Raw genomic sequence first — 20,433 nt, 5'->3', positions numbered from 1 at the left:
GGTCGGCGAAGAGAACTCTCTAAAATGGCTAGATCGATCAGCTTGAAATTTTCTTTATGTTTAATTTTTAAGCCACGATTTTTGATTTCGATTTTTTAAGCCACTAGCAAGTGTAAATTTTTTCACAAAAAATTACTTTATTTTTAGAAAAGCGTCCATTTTGTCAAAAATCAAAATTTTGACTAGTAATTCGTTCTTTACCCGTATTCATCTATAGTAATAATGAATATTTTTGAGTTTTCGATTTAAGATAATTTTAAGCAGAAAGTGCGCTTTGCATATGGCTATTGAAGCTTGTGTACTTGAAAACGCAGATAACTGCGCTGATTTAACGTTTTTGAAAAGCACTGTGTAAAGTATTCGACAGCATTGCTCAATGTTTTGTTGGAATTCGTAAAAGTGAACACAAAGAGAGTGCGTTTATTAAAACGTAAAATCGTTTTGTCCAACATATTTGAATTTATTTATAACTTTGCTTTGAAATTACTAGACTTCTGTATGTTAAATGCCTCAGTTAATGGAATGTCAATGTAAAATGTAATATTTCACAACAAAAACAGTTAGAAGTAAATGTGATATGAAAAATGCATAAAGTGATTTTTTTGAACATAAATTTTGGTAAATTACAATCGTAAAATGAATAAAAAGTAATGTATGCATATTTATTTTCTTAAAGTTAATTCAGTTTATTGAAAATCGCAAGTAGTGCTCAAGGTCAGTTGCCTGATTTTGACATTACTGTATACCTTAATGTGATATGGTAGTAATAGATAATAAGCAAAAATGGCGACTGGCGACCCAGTTGCCTGCGATTGGCATTCATAGTTGGCTACTAGACTAGCGCTAGGGGTATTAAGCTCGAAAACGATTCGAAAATTTATCGATAAATATGAAAATTATTTGGTTGCAGCTGGACCACTACACTCTTGCATTAAATTGTACTACACATTTTCATGGTTATCCGTTGATTTGTTTACTAATATTTGCACATAAAAAAAAATACAAAAACGAAACTGGCTATTACCACTGTAAACAAGTCAGTTTTTTCCTGGCGATTTCTATTGTGTTGCGCTTGTTATGCAGGCGCTCTATAACTCTTGTTTTCACCGTTGCTAACACCATGGTTTAGTCCTGTTGTTTACAAAGGTAACTTCATGCCGTAAGAGACAAAGTAATTTAATATTTTGCCGTTGGCCAAACGCACTCAGAGCGCGCACGTACCGTTTACAACCACCGCACCCTCAACATTCGGTATAAACAAGAATTTCATTACGCTGTCTTATCCATCGCTTCTGCGCATTTATATTACGGTGCATCGCTCTCAGGCGAGATGTGGTACAAAATACTTGCGAAAACATCTCGTATATACAAATATACGCACGTTTAAATTATTTCAACAATAAATTGTTAGTTCAAGAACATGAACTTCTGTTGTTCTTGTTCATGAAAAATTACTGCTGGAATGGACCGCATTGTTCGCAAATGTACGAGTATTAATTTAAATACTGTCATACTAAGTTGGTTTACTATTGAGACTTAAACATTATGGTATTTCGGAAAATGTCGTATATACTTGTATTGCATAGTTTTATGTACATATACAATATTTAAAAAAACTAAATTTGTATTCAAAACCATAAACAGCTATCCTACAAATCCATTACTATCCCGTTCTACTAAAATACATTTTTTTCTCAATTTTTTTGTTTGCCTTATTGAATATGCATTTATGTCTAGTCTGCTTTTAATATTCAGAGCGCTTATCTTCGAAGCTATTTTTTTTTTACTATGAAACTATGTGGCAAAATGAGATAAATGCAGAACACCGAATTTTAGCTGACTTTTATTTAAATTTCTTGTAAGAATATTGACACAAAAGTTCTTACTTGAGAAAAGCATACCGTGCGTCAGGCGTATGGGTAACTTTTTGAAATTTTGTTTAGTTAGTGTTATCAAGCTCAGACGAAAAATATTGAAAACAATAGATTTTGCACCGTTCACTATCAATATAAAATCTATGCCGCTTCAATGATCTGTCAAAGTAGCTATGAATATTTCATTAATATATACATACATATATCTTTAATTTTTAAACTGAGCCATTGAAATTGGGCCATGTTCATTTTTCTGGGCGTTTAGCGGCAGTTATTGTATTTCTCTGAAAGTTGAGAGCGACAATTATCATTGCTATTATTTTCAGCTTTTCAGCGATTAATCGCAATAATCATATGGGTATGACTTTAGCAGTGTGCAACGAAAAATGTAACTGTTCTTTATTTACTGTTCGTAGCCTTATTTAAGTTAACTGCACAGTTATTCTGCACTTGCTTGAATATTTTGAAAAATTACAATTTCATATAATATAAACGCCAGCGCAACTTCAGCTATTTACTTCACGGAAATGTATTAATCTTCATTTGAGTATAAGCACACTGAAACCAAATGTTTGCAATACTTTACACCGATTCTGCACTCTGTTGAATCCACGCTTCGTTTCCCAACGGCACAATTAAATTCGAGTTGAATTGAAAAATTTGAAAGAAAATAAATTTCTTGGCATTTTGTGTTTATTTTTTGTTTTTGTTCTTTTTATTATATCTCCACACTTGTTTACACTTTCTTACTCTTTACTTTGATAATCTCTTTCTGTTTTACACACTTATTTGCACACCTTATTCCCACTGCATTTTAACTCTTACCACTTTATTTCCTTCCCATTTTCCAGGAATCCACTTGAAGAAATTGAAGCAGTATTTAAAAGCTAATCCTATATACTATTATGATTACATTATTACTACATATGTTTTATAACTAACACACACACACACAACTACAATGATTTGTATCGCAAATAACTGTAGTGTCACTAATCTAATACGACTAAGACGAAGTGGAAGTGGAAAATGAAGATGTAAAACTTTTTTATACGAAACAACAAAATCCAAATTTATTTATAAATTATTAAACAATATTCGAATATTATTAATTCGAAATTTTATCTTTTTAGATCTTTATCTATTTTTATATACACTTGTGAAGATATTATAATAACTAACTAAATACTTAGAAAACGTTGAGAGTATTCTAAAACGCAGCTAATAATCATAGCACACACACACATACATATACACATGTATTGTATTTATGTGTACGCAAGTGGAATGGTTAAGGAATGTTAAATTTACTGTTAGCACACTTTATAATAATTACAAAAAATATTAATATTAATAATACTAGTAATAATATTGTATTGTACTGACACACGAACTTATATTATATATTTGTACGCATCGATTTATTATTTATGGTATATACTCGTAATATGTATATGTTAATTTAGATTTTAAGCACATGACACAAGTTGAAATTTAAGCGAGGAAGGAGATCGGAATTCAAATGCCAGCGGAAAATATAGACATGCAATTGGTCATAGTTACACATGTATATATGTATAAATGTATATGTATTTATATATATGTATATGTATATGTACTTGTGGCTGAGTTGCTTATTGTTGATTGATCGCTCATTTGATTGATTAGCTGATTGATTGATAGTCAAATTTGAATAGCGCTTTTGCATTTCGCCTTGCCTTCACTTGCGCCCTTTGCAAAGCCAACAATTGTTTGCTAAGTTTAAATGCACTTTTGCACAGTTAATTTTCCAAAACGCAAAAAAATGTTATCACAACAGTCCATACATCATAATTGTTTAGCTCTAAGTTAATTTATTTTAATACATTACACCTAAAATATGCATTGTCCTACACATTAAGAATATTATTATTATAAAACATAACTAATTTGTTGGAAAAATAATAAATAAATGATTACAAACTATTTCATGCGCTTCTGTTCCTTTTGCGAGCATTTCGCTTATCATTGGTGAAGGATTTTTAATAATTTACAAAAAACAAAAAAAAAATATGCATTTGGTGAAGGGTATGCCTCCATTATTTACGCTTTATTTACCTATAAATTGAATTTTTGCGAAATTTTTCTTCATTCTTATGTGTATGGAGCTCTGGAATATTGGAAGAAAAACTAATGAAAGCGTAAATTAGGTTAGGTTACACTCTAAAAGTTTTGCTGAGATAGTTGAAAAAGTCGATGTTTTGAAATTATTAAGTAAAGTTCAAAATTAATGTGCACAATAGACTTTAAAATTTAAAATTAAGTCTTTGCTCTCAAAAAAGATTTAAGTTTTGACTGCTGATTCGCGAATTGTAATTTTTTTCAGAACTGAAATAAAATTCGGCGAAAAAATATTGTGGTTGAAAACACAGTTTTTTACCACCTCTAAAATAAAGTAAATAAAATCACACATATTCAATTTTCCCCACAAGAGCTTCGCTAACTGTTAGCCGCTAACACGATCTTTGTTCGTGCAACTAATAACCTTTTAAGACCACAATTCCACTTATACGAGTTTGTCGAAACGACATTTTAACATTTCGAATACAGAAAAAGGTTACGACTAGCCAAAATATAATAATAAAGATAGTTAGAGGATGATATTTGGCTTTATTTTGTTGGGAAGCAGCTCTTATCCAAACTCTTCTCGATATTTTTTAACAGTCCTTGGAAGCGATTTTGTCTGCGACACGCCTAAATTCCAATATACAACAAAAATTTACTTAGCCAATTCATGAACGTGGAATGAATAAGTTTAACAAATTTTACTTACAATTTCCCCATCCTAACCGGATTAAGCATCCGTTCATACGACTCAAGCGCTAGAAGTTTTGGTAAAGTAGACTCCCGTACCCACTTTTGCAACATTTCTAATTGTCACTATGTCACAATTGTAAACAAGTCGCTGTCAAAATTGCAGTAAATTTCATATGACGTTCAAACATCAAAAAAATAACAGAGAACTATCAACATTTTACGCGTTCACACGAAAATTTGTTTTCATATCGTCATTAAAAGTAAAAATTTAAAAGCTTTAGTTTAAAATAATGACAGAAAAGGCTTTATTACACTTATTTTACAAAAAGCAAAAAATCGCAGAAAAGCAACAGGAATAGTTCTCAAAATTGTTTATAACAACATTTCACTGCAAAATATGTAGTATGTACCAAAAAGCAATATGCACTTAAAAGCGAAAGTCCGCGAAATATTGCCGATTAAACAATTGCTATCTTCCATTACTATACAATAGGAAGTTATGGAGCGTAATATGTAGCAACGCTGAAATTAAAAAAAAAATTCTTTTTTAAAAATTTTGTTAGACACTAGTTAGTATTTGCAATTGAGTTAGTTGTGCTAGTCTACTACTGCTTTGATGTTGCCCTTTATTGAAATATATATTTTCTGCATTCCACGCGTTCAATTTAAACTTACAAATTTTCTATGACACATGACATGACAGCAATTACAAGAATTTTTTCTTCATCGCTCCCATATCATGCTACTATTCTTAATAAACTTAGAAACACAACAACGCAGTGCTGTATACCCGCGAGAGAGAGAGCGAGAGGGAGAAAGCGTGCAGTGGCAAAAGTTAGTCAAAAGTTTATGCAGAGCATTAAAAATTAATTTTACATTGAGGCGATACGCGCTTATGTTGCAGAAAAACGGTACATAACAGAGCTGCAATGAAAAACAGTACGCGCCATTTTTCAATAAAATTTCACACTTTAGTGTACACAGTAGAAATGTCGGAGTGCGAGTATGAAATATATTAGCGATATATTTATAAGATATGTAGCGAGCGCCAAGTGTGGGTGTCACAGGGTCCTATGGTAACAAAAGGAAGTGCTGTGCAATATAATTGAATGAACGAGCGGGTGTAGAGAATGTTTGGCGTGTCAACGACGAAATTAGAAAACTTGTCTCAAAGGGTTCGTAACATGAGTTTAGCAGCAGCATATGCATGTAATAAATACGGTGTCATATTGCTCTGGAAGTGAAGGGAACCGATGAAATTACGTGTGACTTAAGAAAAATAGAGATTTTATTTTTTTTCTTTTTTTTTTGGAATCGTACGAGTATATCTAACATGTTTTAGTGAATAAGCAAATCCAAGGAATGCGACCCTAAGTCCCTAACGCACACGCGACTGCATACAAAATTCCAAGTACACTTACTAAAGCCAATAACTCATCAACCATCATTGATTGTGACTAACATCATGATTTCATGCACTTAGATGAAATAAAAACAAAAACAAAAACAACTAGCATTAACAGTGAATGGTAATAATTTATTCTAAGAAATGCAATCAAAAAATAACTCAGTGTTCCCATCAATTACTTGCATTCATCCATGCCAAATTAATGTGCACCACAAACGCAAGCAACAAATGCAATATCTATGTATGTATGTATGTAACCATTCGTATATTTTCGTCAATTTTGTTCTAATTCTTGCAAACATTTTCACACGAATTCAATAAAATTCCAAATTAAAAAGTATTGCTGAATGCACAACAATAACAACAACAACGACAACGACAACAAGGAACGAATCGACGGCAACACCAACACCACCAGCACAGTCACAACCACACCCACAGCCATTAGCGAACAGTGGCGAAGCGACCGAACCGCAAACTCCACGACTCAAGTTCGAAAAACCGAAGAAATCTAAAAAGACAAATGCGAAATCGAAATCGAAAGGTGACGCAAAGACACCGAGTGTGAGCACAACGCCCACGGACGATGACGTAACAGTTGGGCTAGTCGCCCACCGAAAAGCACCACCACCGCCGACACAACCGATTCAAGCAAACATACAGCCGCCCGCACAGGTGGCAGCACCTGAGTGGGTGGCCACACCGTCGGCGCACTTGGCCGCATTCAAATCGCCGGCACTAGTTAAGTCCTTGACTGAGTCACCAACTACTAGTGCAGCTACAACAGCCACACCAGTAAGAATAGCGCCGTCGTTTAAGTTGTCTCAAGTAGATACTGCACTTGCACAGTCTGTAGCAACAATAGCACCCGCCCCCGCACCACGTACCGCAGCTCAACAACTAAGTAGCACTGTAGCGCAGTTTGTGGATACCGAACGACAGTACGCTGATGTCTCAAGCGATTACAATGACGCCGAAGATACGGCGAGTAGCATTGAGAGTGTTATTGCTGCGGCGCCATTAGCCGTTTTATCGACCTCGACGCTGCGCTTACGCAACCAACAGAAGCCGTCACTGTTGCCGAAACCCAAAGTGAAAGTTGTCATTCCACCTGCATTGTTACTGCAGCAAACGCAACAACAACAACAACAGGATGAACAACAACACGACACATCACCGACCACACCAACCAGTCGCATTCCCATACGCACGGCGAATGCGGAGAGGCGCGCGCTAAAGGCGGCAGCAGCAGCTGCTGTTGGCGGTGCAGTGACAAGGACTCACGATGAAGCTGCTACTTCCGATGTGGTTGAGCGGTCATCTGATGCGGTTCAACACGAGCAGTCACCGTCTAATGGGTCGAAGAGCAAAGCAATGATTAAGTAAGTCGAAATCCGATTTGTGGGTACAAATCGTATGCAAGGGAAGGTATTTTGGTGAAGATTTCTAGTATATGTACGTGAACATAATGTTTTTATGAAATAACATCATATTTTAGTGTTTGACCACGTAAATTGTTTGAGGTAAGGACGCAATTGCGGGATTGGGCATCTATCTGTTACTTTCCAGTGATTTTTTAATTTTTTTTTGCTCATATAACCTAAACGGTAATTATTTAAAATCCTACAGATAAAGACTGTCAACTACCGTTATCAAGTGTCGACTAGAAAACTTCAACTTTTTGTAAAATTACTTTTTACTGTCAATAAATTTAGCAGTGACTTTCAAAAACCTTTCTTAGATTATGTGCTGAAATACTCGTAATCGTACTATATAAGTATATATTTATAAATATAGAATGTGTAAACTTTTTTTCTGATTATAATTGAGTTTTTTAGTTTTCGAAATTGGTAACTTTGCATAAAAAATTATTCTTGATCCATTCCTTCATGAGTTTTTATTTTAGTTAAACAGCAGCGCTCTTTAGTTTTTTATAGCCTGAGTAGGCAGTTAGCCACTTAGTTTGTAACACCCAGTCGGAAATCCTTTAAAATGTTTATACGTATAAATGATCAGCGTGATGAGCTGCGTCGATTTAACCATGTCCGTGTGTATATGGCAGCTTCTTAGATATCGACCTGAAATTGTGCACACATCCTTTTCTCCTCAAGAAGCTGCACAGTTGTCGGAACCGTCGATATTGGACCACTATAGCATATAGCTATCATACAATTTGAACGATCAAAACGTATTTTCTTTTTTATTTGACAAGACATCTTCACGAAATCCGGCAATGAAGTATTGCCTAAGCCAATGGTACAATCTTTGAAAAAACTTTCAGTTCGGACCACTAAATCATTATCTGCTCTACAAACTGTATCGAAACTTTTTCACTTGTGAAGGATATTTAGTTTCGTTGCAATCAAAGTTAACGATTTTTCTTGCTGTTTTTTGTTATGTGATCAATTTTATTTCGAGCAGAAAAAATTAGCGTTTTAAACCCTTAATATAGTATTTTTTTCTTTAATCATGTATATAATATATAGATAGTTTCTTAATTGACTAAATTAAGGATATGATGAAACCGTTAGGATGAAAGCAGAATCATTTCTCGCACAATACTTTATTGTAAATATTTTAACAAGTCAGCACTTAGAGAATAAGCCGATTTCATATCATAAGAACCACACATTTCACATATTGTACAACTTCAGCGCAGGTAAATAAATTGACATACATAAATTTATATGTTTTAGCATTTTTATATAACGCACGCGACTCACAAACAAACACCAATCAAGCTCTGTTGTAAAACGCTCCCTTCCCTTTTGTTAAAAATACCATGATCGCAATTATTATTTTAGTAATTTTACATCTTTTATCCACTTTTAATTAAATATTAGTTGCGGTGTTTGTATTTATAAGTTCGATTTTCTTTTATAATATAAAATTGCATATTTATTATTTTCAAATTTTAGGTATGTACATACTTGTATTTTTACGTAACTCCTCTGTATTTAGGTGTCTTTCGTTTTCCTTTGGTGTAGCAAAGTTTGGTTTATCCCTCGGCTTACCTTTTTATTTCCTCGACAAGTATTTCTCAAACCGTTTTATTTTCAGACTAATGTGAAAAAAAATTAATAATTAAATTTTTTTTCCATCTGCAGTGCTGAGAAACGCGCGTCTTGGCGTGCTGCTCGCTTGCGCTCATTGGAACAAGGCGCCCAGGAGGCGCAGTGCGTTATCAAGAATATGAACAAAATCGCTGATGATCTGCTGACGACACCTATTGCCACCGAGGTTTGTATGCACAATTTCGATATCATAAATTGTAATCATTACAAACTATATTCATTACATGGTCATCATTATCGAATTATATAAAAGCTCCTTAAAAGTCCCCCACCCGCAGCCTAATGAATAGCTAATACATCTCGTAACAGTTTTGCTTGAACTAATTACATAACGGTTTGTTACCAAATGTCGTAACCCAAATACATAAAATACATACTTACATATACGCCAAGTGAATAAAATTACGGTGCTTGTGTTTTTTTTGCATTACTACTGCCTAATATAACAGCATATACTTATAGTACATATATAATTTAATTGTTTAATAACTAACTTTCAAATTGAAGACTAATTTCGAATACATTTATGCATATAGTGACATAAACTCGAACAAAAAAGTTCAATCGTTCGGAAATATTTTTATAATCAACGAGGGCATTGTCGGGACTTTTAAATTAGGTCTATTGTTAAAAGGACTAGTAGATTCCATGTAGTAGTACGAATGTTCTTTTAGGCTCGAAGCATTAAAGCAATCGCGTATATAGTTTAATTTTACTATTGAAGTAAAAGCTTTACGGAACATGCTTTCAATATTTGAGGTTAAATCAGCATCAGGCTATCAAATATGCAGAGACTAATAGCGTTATTATATATGTGAGATTGTTTTCAAGCTAAATTTTCGTATACTATCCAGTTCTTATGTATTAGTAGCTCTCTTCGTATCGCTAAACTTTGGAGACTGGCGAATCGATATATGTTTAGATAATTATGTAGTAAAAGAAAAGTGGCGAAACAAAATCAGCTAGTATTAAGTTTCTGAAGAAGAAGAATATTCCATAAAAAACTTATTATAATCTATTTAAATACTTCATTTATTCGTCAATTTACACCCATACATTTGGCATTCATACGGTGAAATACATTTGCTAATCAATTTGCATTATCATTATTTTTCTCATATTTATTTGTAGCAGACTAAAAAGATTGTTTTTCCAAAAATCGCAATTAAATCGAGCGATGGTCCGGTTATAATACGTGAACGTGAAAAAATACTCGATGAAAAAATTGTGCGTCGTACCGAAGAGGTGCCGTGTCCCGTTACGGGCCGACCTCAATTGCGAACTGTTGAGTACATTGAGAAAACCATCGAAACTGAGGTTAGCCGAGCAAATATGCGGTTTATTTTGAAATTGTATAAAAACATTTAAAATTGGTGGCGATTTTAGTTAATTGAAAGTATTTAGTCAAGAAAACACGCATCACGTTTCCTTCTTACAATATACACACGTTAGTTATACATATATATCTATTTTTTTTTAATTTTGACACTACTTCGTTAATTGACATTTGTAACCGTTATACAAGTATTCGCGTGTTTTTTGTTATAGCGCAAACAAACAATTGTTATTTGCATTTAAAACTCTACATATTCTTAGAGGGAAGGAGCATTTGTTGTATATTTCACATAATATTTTGTTGTTGTAGTCTTAATACAGTATATTTACTTGAATTTGTGCACAATTTATTTTTAATTTCATATATATTTAGTTGTATTTGTTCACATTTTGCACTAACTGTATTCTTGTGGAAACATTTTTGCTACTTCGTGCCTCAGCATGACGTGATATTTAAAAAAAAATATTATATTATCCTTTAATTATATAAAATACTAAAAATTATACTTTAGTAATTGAAAATGATCGTGAACTGAACTTGTTGTTCGAACTTTTTCGTTTTCAAAAATAAAGGGTCAGTCAAAAATCTTCGTTTTTTGCAATAATCAACTAATAATAATTTATGGTAAAATATTAGAGCATTTTTTGAAACCTTTTCATTATATATAATTTTTGTACTACACACATACATCTATTAGATTGCGCACCAGCACTCAAATTCTTCACATCGCAATTTTATAATTTTGCACTCTTTATATAATATAAAAATTATTAAACTTTTTTTGCCGTTTGTTTTACTTATTTGTAGTTTTCGTAGAATCTCTACTTAACTGATGGTCGATACCAGCGAAAATTGTACAGAGGTTTCATTGAAAAGAATTTGAGATTTCTCTTGATCTTGCTTAATCGAATAAAATTATTATTGAGTGTTTTGTGGTTAAGTTTTACCAATTTGAACACTTTTATGGCGATAGCCATTCTGACAGTATGCATATCATGATAAAATTAATTCGAAAATAAAGATAAAATAACAAAAATTAAATGAAAAATAATTGACGGGCGATCTGTCTGATTGAATTTTTAAGAGTTAAAAACGGTTTATCTTGATTTTCGGCAAAGCCGAGACCTATTGAAAAAAGTTGTATGGCAAAGTTGATGGATTAAAAGATCTACTACTTTCGTATTAACACCATGTCCACATAACCTCAAAATTTGTGTAAAAATTTAATATAACCAAGTTTTCTTTTATTTTTAACTTTATAAAAGTTTTTTCTTTCATGAAATTTGGAGTTTAACTGACCTTTTAATGTCTCAAACATGGGGTAACGATAAATACTTTCAATAAAAAATACAGAATGTTTGGGACATAAAGGAGTTACATAAACTCCAAATTTAGTGAAACAAATTTTTTTTAAATAAAAAATTAAAAACTTGAAAATTTCATTGTTACACATAAATTTTAAGATTATACCTATTATTGGCTAATGGTGTTAATACAAAAGTTGTAGACCGTTTCGTGACCTACTACTTTTTCATAAAACTTTTTTCTATAGCACCTTTGTTTTTGTTTGATATTTTTTATCACTGGGGTACTTTCGAAGATTTTCTTCTTTTCTATATTGTTATTTTTAGTGTTGATCCAATAAGTTGAGCCGGTATTTACACTTACCGAGTAAAGTATTCCGACATTTGGTCACCCTATTTAACTACAATTACATTGTTTGCTCATTAAAGTCACTTTAATCGCTGGTGGTGTGGCTTTTTATATACATACATACACCTGCACAAAGCTGACACATTTTGCTTGCCCTTGGCATAATTTTAAATCTTAATGGAATACCACAGCTGCATGAAAATTGAATAAACTTGGCCAAATCGCGACAAAACCAGCAAATGGCAATGCAAAGTAAACAGAAATGGCGGAAGTGAAATAAAAAAAATAAAAAACATGGAAGAAAATGTCACAGCAAGCACGCACACGCCACAAATTGCAAAGAAAGGTGCAGACTAACTAACACACGACGAATGACCCGGGCGGACTATTTTCACCATTTATTTCGTCTCTGATGTCTCATGAACACATTGATTCTTTTTTTGGAAACATAAATGTGGAGTTATAGTTGTTGCAATAACAGTTTTATTGAATACATATCTACCTACTTAAAATTTTTTCTAGTCGGTTTCTTAAAGACTTTTCTTTTGGGTCAGCCTAGGTCCGTATAACCATACAAACTTGAAGATACATTGACTCAACCAAAGCGGAAATGTAATCAACAAAGATGAAAAAAATAACAAAATAGTTGAAACACAGTGTAGGCGAAGAAGATGCGCAGTTGCTTTACATAAAGTTGCAAACGGAAATAACGGTACGGAAAAGTCGTACACTTCCGTTTTCCGGTCAAAGAATACCACAATGCGTAGCTAGCAGTTTCTAGCTCACAGATATATGTATGTAAATACAAACATAGCAAGACAAAAGTTGGGAAGAAACACAGAAACCTTGAGCCAGAGATAGTTGTGGTTGCTAAAAATAAACGTAGTTACTTAAATTTGCGAAGGTCCAATCGACGTTTTTATAGGTTATAAAACATTGTGGCTGTGTTTTAGTGAAAAATATTTTCACTGAATTCAAAGTTCCAATTCCAGCAGACTGAACTAAATAAACAAGTATTTTTGAGTCTGCTTAATAATGATTGTTTTTGGAGCTTCAGTTCCATTTTGAAATGAAATGTCAAAAATCGACAAAAAGCTGTCAAACATAGAGTTCGTTTATTTCCAACCTTGCAGTGCTATCAGAAAGTGATGTAACGTTGCAACTGCGCCAAACTTCAACATTTCATTAAATTTTTGGCAGTTTTGCGTATTAATATCTCGTTCCATCCACATTTTGAACGTTTAAATTTCTTTTATGCATCGGTGATAGACCTTATTTTGGTAAGTATTGTAATACTTTTATTTCAATACACATTTCTAAAATGTGGTTAAATTTTATCATAAAAATTCGGAGCCAATTTTAAATATCAATCTCGATTGTATAGGTATTATATAATTTATCAGAGTTACGCGTAATAACAATGATAACTTTATATGGTCACACTATAGACCCTATATGCAATTTCAAGCAATCCGACCGAGTTTCCTTTACATACATAACGCATACATACTTGTATATATATATTCGAGTATAAACGTTCCTTAATATTTTTACTGCATTCTTCCGCGCTGTGCGACAGCTGCGTGCATATATGGTTGAAAACATCTTACAATTTCAATGGCTCACCAGCGCTTCCAGGCCGCAAACATCCTGAGAGCCACGCGACATTGAAAATACTTCGCCAGCAGCTTGAACGTTTATGCTTTCGAATAAAATTTACAAAAATATACCACAGATCTGAACATACACCTTTCCATGCGTACATATATATTCCCATGTAAGCACATTAAATAGACCGGAGACAAGTGAGCGAAATTTATTTAATTCGCTTTTTTACTCACCGAACCGGTGCGCGGTCGTGCTTATGGCAGGCGGTGATTTTAGATTTTTACCATAGTTGCTGCGCATACTTTGCTTTTTACTGTCATGAGTGCGTTATTTTACGAAATTTTCGCCGAATGCACTCAAGCATAATGTGTACAAAGTGCACATCTTCGCCAACTTGTTCAAGGGCGTACAACAACAACCCGTCATGTCATGTGTGTATAGGAATTTTTTATGCACATTATAGTGAAAAAGGAGTTCTCAGAATTTTTGTCTTTGAAGTGCAAAATTTTAGATAAGCTCAGCGCAGTTTGCTTGCTTTTACAACGTATTTAATGTGGAAAATAACTAATTAAGATCTAGGTCCCACCGCAGAAATATTAAGTATGTAGAAAAGTATAACTAATTTTAAAGCTCGATATGTCGACTGTTAATGCTGATAATAAAATTAAAGCTAATTAACAAAGCGTGGATGTATAATTAGACTGAAATTCAAGCGAATTTATTAACTGGAAGGGAAAGAAATCATTAAATTATTAGGATCTGGTGAAATGAATTTTTCATTTTTAAGTAAAAATCTCCAAGCTATTATGTATTTAATGGTTTGTTGAAAGCGTTTTTTCTTTTTAAGTAAATGGAAATTTTTATTTAAACATTTTTCAAATAGTACAATTTGAGGTTATGTTGAGAGATTTTTCGATTTTTAATATAAATTTGAAGTAAAACACTAAACCGATCTCGCAAGCACATGCTAAGGAGACGAGATGTTTATGCAGAAATATTTGGTAGGTTCTGGCGTAGGGTTGACCCTGTCGATGGAACTCAATTGGGCTGCTGTGAGCTAAAAAGTAAGCTACCGAGATATTTCAATCTCAGTATGGCAAAAGCTGAGCAATAGAGGAGAAAGTGGCAAGATGACTCCACTTTGCCTTTAGGTTTAGCGTCTGAAAGAAACGAAAGAAATAGTAGGTTTTTGTAGTAAAAAGTATAGACTAGAGGGAGAGAATATTTGTTGAACTTACACCATTTTATTTTTATTCTTAAGTCGAGTCGAGCTTGTGAATTATTTTTGAGGCTCATGACAGTTAACCATACCTCGAACGTATTGAATCTTGGACTCCTGAAGTTACAGTTTCTGATACAGGTTGCGCTGCAAACAGTTTTGTAAACTACTAAGTCGCTTTTGAAGAGTAATAATAAGCGACACCTACTTTCTTCAAGATTTCATGTATCCGATAGATATAGTAGCGATGATAGTTTCGTGTGGTGGAGATTTTGTTGTATGAAAAAGTTTAAATATCATTGAATTTGACCAAATTAGAATGAGTTTTAAATATTAATATTTTTCTTAGTGAAATTCACTGAAATTCTATGAAAGCACATGCCAAAATTATAATTTTCACGATTTTCATAATATTTTTAATTTTTCCTAAATTTACATTCATTAATATATTGTTTAATTATTATAATATTTGTGGATGTGGTCTTAATACTATGTATGTACTTTAAAACTTGCTTCAATTGCATGCAATTTATACGATTTTATATGTATGTACTAACTAAAATATATGTGTTTAAGTGTACCGATATGTTAAGTTTTAATATATTAACCTTTTAATATGCCTGCTTGTAGTTAGAAGATCTTAAACTTTATGCTTCATCTAAAGCTGACTTTTTGTCAGTACATATAGTATATATATACCTGTATATATAAGAGTAGCCAATTTTCACCACTTATATTACCATTACAATACACTACAACTTATTCAAAACTACTTGTACATTATTAAATTACCGAACTAACTACCTTAGCATGCCCGTACTTTCCAAATTTTAACGGGTGTATACAAAAGCAAAAAAAATAATAATAATTTGAAATGAAAAATTACTTAAAGCGAATCCGAATATTTCCATCTACTTACCACGCAATTCAGGTGGAAACTTGCCAGGAGAAGATAATCTCATTAGAGTTGCAAGATCCAGAAAACGATGATAACAACAGTGACGATGGCGAAAATGACAAAATTAGCAATCCATTTGCATCATTGCAACATGCAGCAAGTGCCAACAAGGATCCAGCCACAGTGTTGGTAGCAGCAACACAGGTAATCGCAACGGTCGAGGATGAGACGTTAGAGGATGAGGAACCGCCGGAGCTGTTGAGGGAGACGGCGCTACTCGATACTGTCGACGAGGATGACGATGAGGAAGACGATGATGATGATGACGACGACGATGAAGAAGACAGCGAGGAGGAAGAGGAGGACGAAGATGAAGAGGATGCCGCCTCCATTGTGACTGTGCATGCAAATAATGAAAAACTCTTCCTACGCACCGATGATGATTCCGGTCCATCTGATGATTTCGACAGTATTGGTATGTTTGGTCCTTCGTCCATTGATAGCGTGTCATCCATATCAAAGCTGCGTATACAGCCTGTGCCGATAACAATACACCAGACACTGGCTAAGGAAGTCTTTGTAACAGCGCCTATTGTGCCAGCTGGTGTTCGTACAACAACGAAAACCGAATATCCTGCCCACAGTATAACCGCAGCAAGCACTATTGTGGAGGTGGTTAATCCACTGATAACCGGCGAGGGGCAGGTTAAAAGTTTGGCAGTGGGAAGCACTGCTCAATACGAATATCCAATTTTCGACAATGAAACAGAGAAGAGATTGCGGTCGAAGCCATATGATGACCATATCGAAGATATTGCTAGGCGGAAAGGTGGCTTTGACGAAGAAGCAGAAGATGAGCCTGATGATGACGATGAGGCTGAGAAGTTTTCAGCTGCAGCGACGGGTGTGTTACGTAGCGACACGTTTGTCATGCCGACAGTGGGACTACAACAGCAACAGCGACCACAAGAGGAACTCTCATTGAATGCGAAAATGAAGAATGTGTTGGTGGAATTATTGGAGAACGAGCGTGTTAAATTGAATTTGCAGAAGAGTCTAGAGGAGGATGAGGAGGAACAGCATGAACTCGCCTATGGGGATCCTGACGATGAAGAAGACATTGTTGACTATGCGGCATTACATGGTGCAAACCTCAGTGGCATTAGCCGTTCTGCAGCTAAAGCTGTTAGTGATGATAACGGTAATGAGCGACTGCTGCAAGAGCTAATAAGAGACAGTAATAGGAATACAATTAAAAAACTAGCAGTTGGTTACGACGACGAAGAAAGCGAGGACGAAGATGACGAAGAAGATGGTGACGAGGAGGATGAAGAAGAGGAGTCTTTGGATTCCAGTGATTCGGAAGAAGACGGCGAAGCTGAAGATGATGATGAGGCTGTAAATATAACATTTGTCGATGGTTGTCAGGTGATTGAGAATCCCAATGCGGAGTCAACGCTAAAACTGCAAAAATCACAAACCTATACTTCTATGAAAGATGCAGATCAGACCGAAGACAAGCAAGGTGGCGCCGCACAAGAAGACATAGACAAGGACATCGAACATACTGTCGAGAAACTGCAAGCCGAACAACGCAAGCTCGAGGAGATCACAAAACAACTACGCAAATCGGTAGAAAACCTGCTAGCCGATGATGATGAAATTGCGACCGCAATTAGCCAAGCAGTACAAGACGACGACGATGTGATCATAAAAAATCCGAAGCAAAATGTTGTTCACACAGTAGAAACCAAGACTGTCATCGGCGACGATGGTGTCAAGAAAACCATTATCACCGAGACGATACGTAAGCCTGAGCCCAAACAAACGCACCACGAACAGCAGAATGAAGAGTCCGGCGAGGCACTTTTCAATAAACTTCTACATGCCGGCGGCGATCACAAGCAGATATTCGATCAGCAAACGGGTGAGAGTGTAATAACTACCACCACCACCGATGCCGACGGCACTGTCACCACCACAACAACCACAATTTCGAATGTGATTAAAAGTGGCATCCCCAGAGCGGTGGTGTTGAAATCAGAAGCCAGCTCAGCAGGCACCAGCAGCAGCGGCCACAGTGCGAACACGAAACAAGAGAAACAACATAGCAAGCAAAAACGAAAAGGGAAGAATGGTAAAAAGTAAATGTGACATAAAATAAATGGCAAGGCATGCACTAAATCTAACAACAGCCCGGCAGCATCACACAGTGCAACAACTGAGTACATATGTATGCAGTGGCGTATATATTTATGTTTAGGGGAGAAAGTGTGGGATCAAGAATGATAAATATGCGCAAACATATTTACTATTTCTGCAACCAGTTGCATTTGCAAGAGAAGTGAAGTGGGTGTATATATAGATATGCATAGATAGATTGTGTAGTATTATGCAACACAAGCGAGTAGAAAGCATACTATATACTAGTTAGAAATGAATACAAGTATAAGTGTCCAATAGAGCAGCTAAAGATGGGAACAGCAATTGCTGGGGCGCAAATAATCAGGCGGCAGCAAATTGTATATTCGCCGGTTTGTACAAATTTTTAAATTGCGCTGAAAGGAAATATAAATGGCAATTCGTATAAAAGCGGAAATAGCGAGAATATTTTTAATATTTTTTTAAATATTTTTTTAAGTTTAATTTCAGCCAATAATTACTTGAAAGTGTACTGAAAAGTAATTACTTCGAAATTTTTTCGGAAAACATGCCGTTATTTATTGCGATGTGCATGTCGCATGTTATTGTATCCCTTGCGCCCCAACATATGAATACATCCCTTCATTATATTTTTACCAATTTATGATATTTTAATTATTTACATTTACTACAGCATATTATTTAATAGATAATTATGAATTATGTTTTTAATTAACCACCATTTGCATTTATCATTTGTAACTAATTTAGAGTCCATAATATAATTTGTTGTGTTTGTATGCATTTACGATGACGATACCCAAACGACATTAGATGTAGAAATCCCACATCAAATTATAAGAAACGCTGAGATCCACCACGTTTTTTTAAATTTATTTTCTAAGCGAAAGATTTCATTTAATTAATTTAAATAAAATTTTTGTTTGCTTAATTTCTAATGAACTAATTCTAACATTTATTTTTGCCGTCCTTTTACTTTATTTTATGCTTCTCCAACGTTTATGCGGTTTGTTTTGCTTTTAGGCGAAAAAGTAACGTTGCACGCTAAGTGACAGCTGAAATTACCTTGTAGCCCTAGCATACCATAAGCTTGTTTGCTTCCAATAAGATGTGCATAGATGAGCAAGATAACGCTTGCAAAAAAAAAAATAATATATATGCAATATATAAATAAAAATACGAAATAAAAGTATAATTAATAATTTAAAACAGCAAAAAAAAAATTATGACAAAAATAAACGAAAATAACGAAAATTTTAACGAAATGAAATCAGACAAAAAATTCGTCCTTTTAGTATGTATTTCGATGTGTCCAAAATGTTAAATTACGAATGTGAAAAAATTTATTACAAACGAAAATTATAAAAACAAAATATACAATGAAATTTAGTGTATATCTAATATTAAAGATTCTCAATTTGAAAATTTCGCCTAAAACAACTTTAAAAATATATGAGTATTTTATCTTAAGTAATCTTATGTAATTTTTTGTTGCATCATTCCGTACGTAATTTGATTTCTTTATATTAATTTAATAATAAAATAGCAAACTGAATGTATTTCGCAATAGACTTTAGTTACAGTGTCGCACACACACATACACAAATATGTATAAACCATTTGTTTCTATTGGTGTGTGCGTGTAAAAGCTACAGATATACTTATTTGTAAGGCAAATTGTAATTCAATTGTACGGTATTATAACATTAGATGTATGTAAGCCTACATATATACAGACATATATACATTTTCATACAGGTGTAAACTCAATGCACAACTAATAGATTAAGATCAGCGTGTGACGCTGAAGCAAAAATACAAATATACAGACATACAAACATGAAGAATCATTTAAATATATATCAGAAATGTGACAGTAAACACACATACATATGTAAACATGCATGTACTACTGTACAATAACTACATGCACACATACACACACACACAGTTACATTTCAATGTATACAAATATGCATGTACATACATACATATGTGCAGCCCTCAACTGAGCATATTAATCGTAGATATGCAAAGTGAAATTTGTAAAGTGAGTTTTATAAGAACTTTGAACAAAAAAGTTTAAAATATTGAAAAACTAATTATTGAATATATTTTATAGTAGATAACTGAATTTAAATGTAATAAAATTTGAATTACTTTTATTAAGAGAATTTGTTATTTATTTTCATTGGAATATGGTAAGTTAGCTGAAATATTTCCCAATTTCACACAGCTGAAATATTGAAATATTACATTTATTAAAATATATATATTGTTTTGAGGTTTTGTATTTCTTCGACACCATCTAATAAAAATTCAAAATTTATTAATTTATAATAGTAAATTGACGGTAATTTGAGATACTTCATGATATACACACGTATTCTATACTCACCTTAAC

At 33.7% G+C, this 20,433-nt stretch overlaps 1 protein-coding gene across 26 annotated transcripts in view; it reads left to right on the top strand.

The window, feature by feature from the left end:
• The window catches only part of scrib (scribble planar cell polarity protein), a 125,812-nt gene extending 105,609 nt beyond the window's left edge, over window positions 1-20,203 (top strand). For 21 of the 26 annotated variants that reach the window (XM_070105833.1, XM_070105834.1, XM_036361527.2 and 18 more), the window contains 4 exons: window positions 6,417-7,460; window positions 9,186-9,318; window positions 10,284-10,469; window positions 15,900-20,203. In XM_070105833.1, the coding sequence (XP_069961934.1) occupies window positions 6,417-7,460; window positions 9,186-9,318; window positions 10,284-10,469; window positions 15,900-18,014 (3,478 nt within the window). In that variant the 3' untranslated portion in view covers window positions 18,015-20,203. The remainder of the gene's footprint in view (window positions 1-6,416; window positions 7,461-9,185; window positions 9,319-10,283; window positions 10,470-15,899) is intronic. The other 5 variants (XM_070105835.1, XM_070105848.1, XM_070105841.1 and 2 more) reach the window with 5 other exon arrangements.
• The last annotated feature ends 230 nt before the right edge of the window (window positions 20,204-20,433 follow it).

Source organism: Bactrocera oleae, chromosome 2, assembly GCF_042242935.1.
Source record: "Bactrocera oleae isolate idBacOlea1 chromosome 2, idBacOlea1, whole genome shotgun sequence".
Classification (NCBI taxonomy): Eukaryota; Metazoa; Arthropoda; class Insecta; order Diptera; family Tephritidae; genus Bactrocera; species Bactrocera oleae.
The sequence above is the reverse complement of the archived record's forward strand: the minus strand, read 5'-3'. Positions and strand labels throughout refer to the sequence as shown.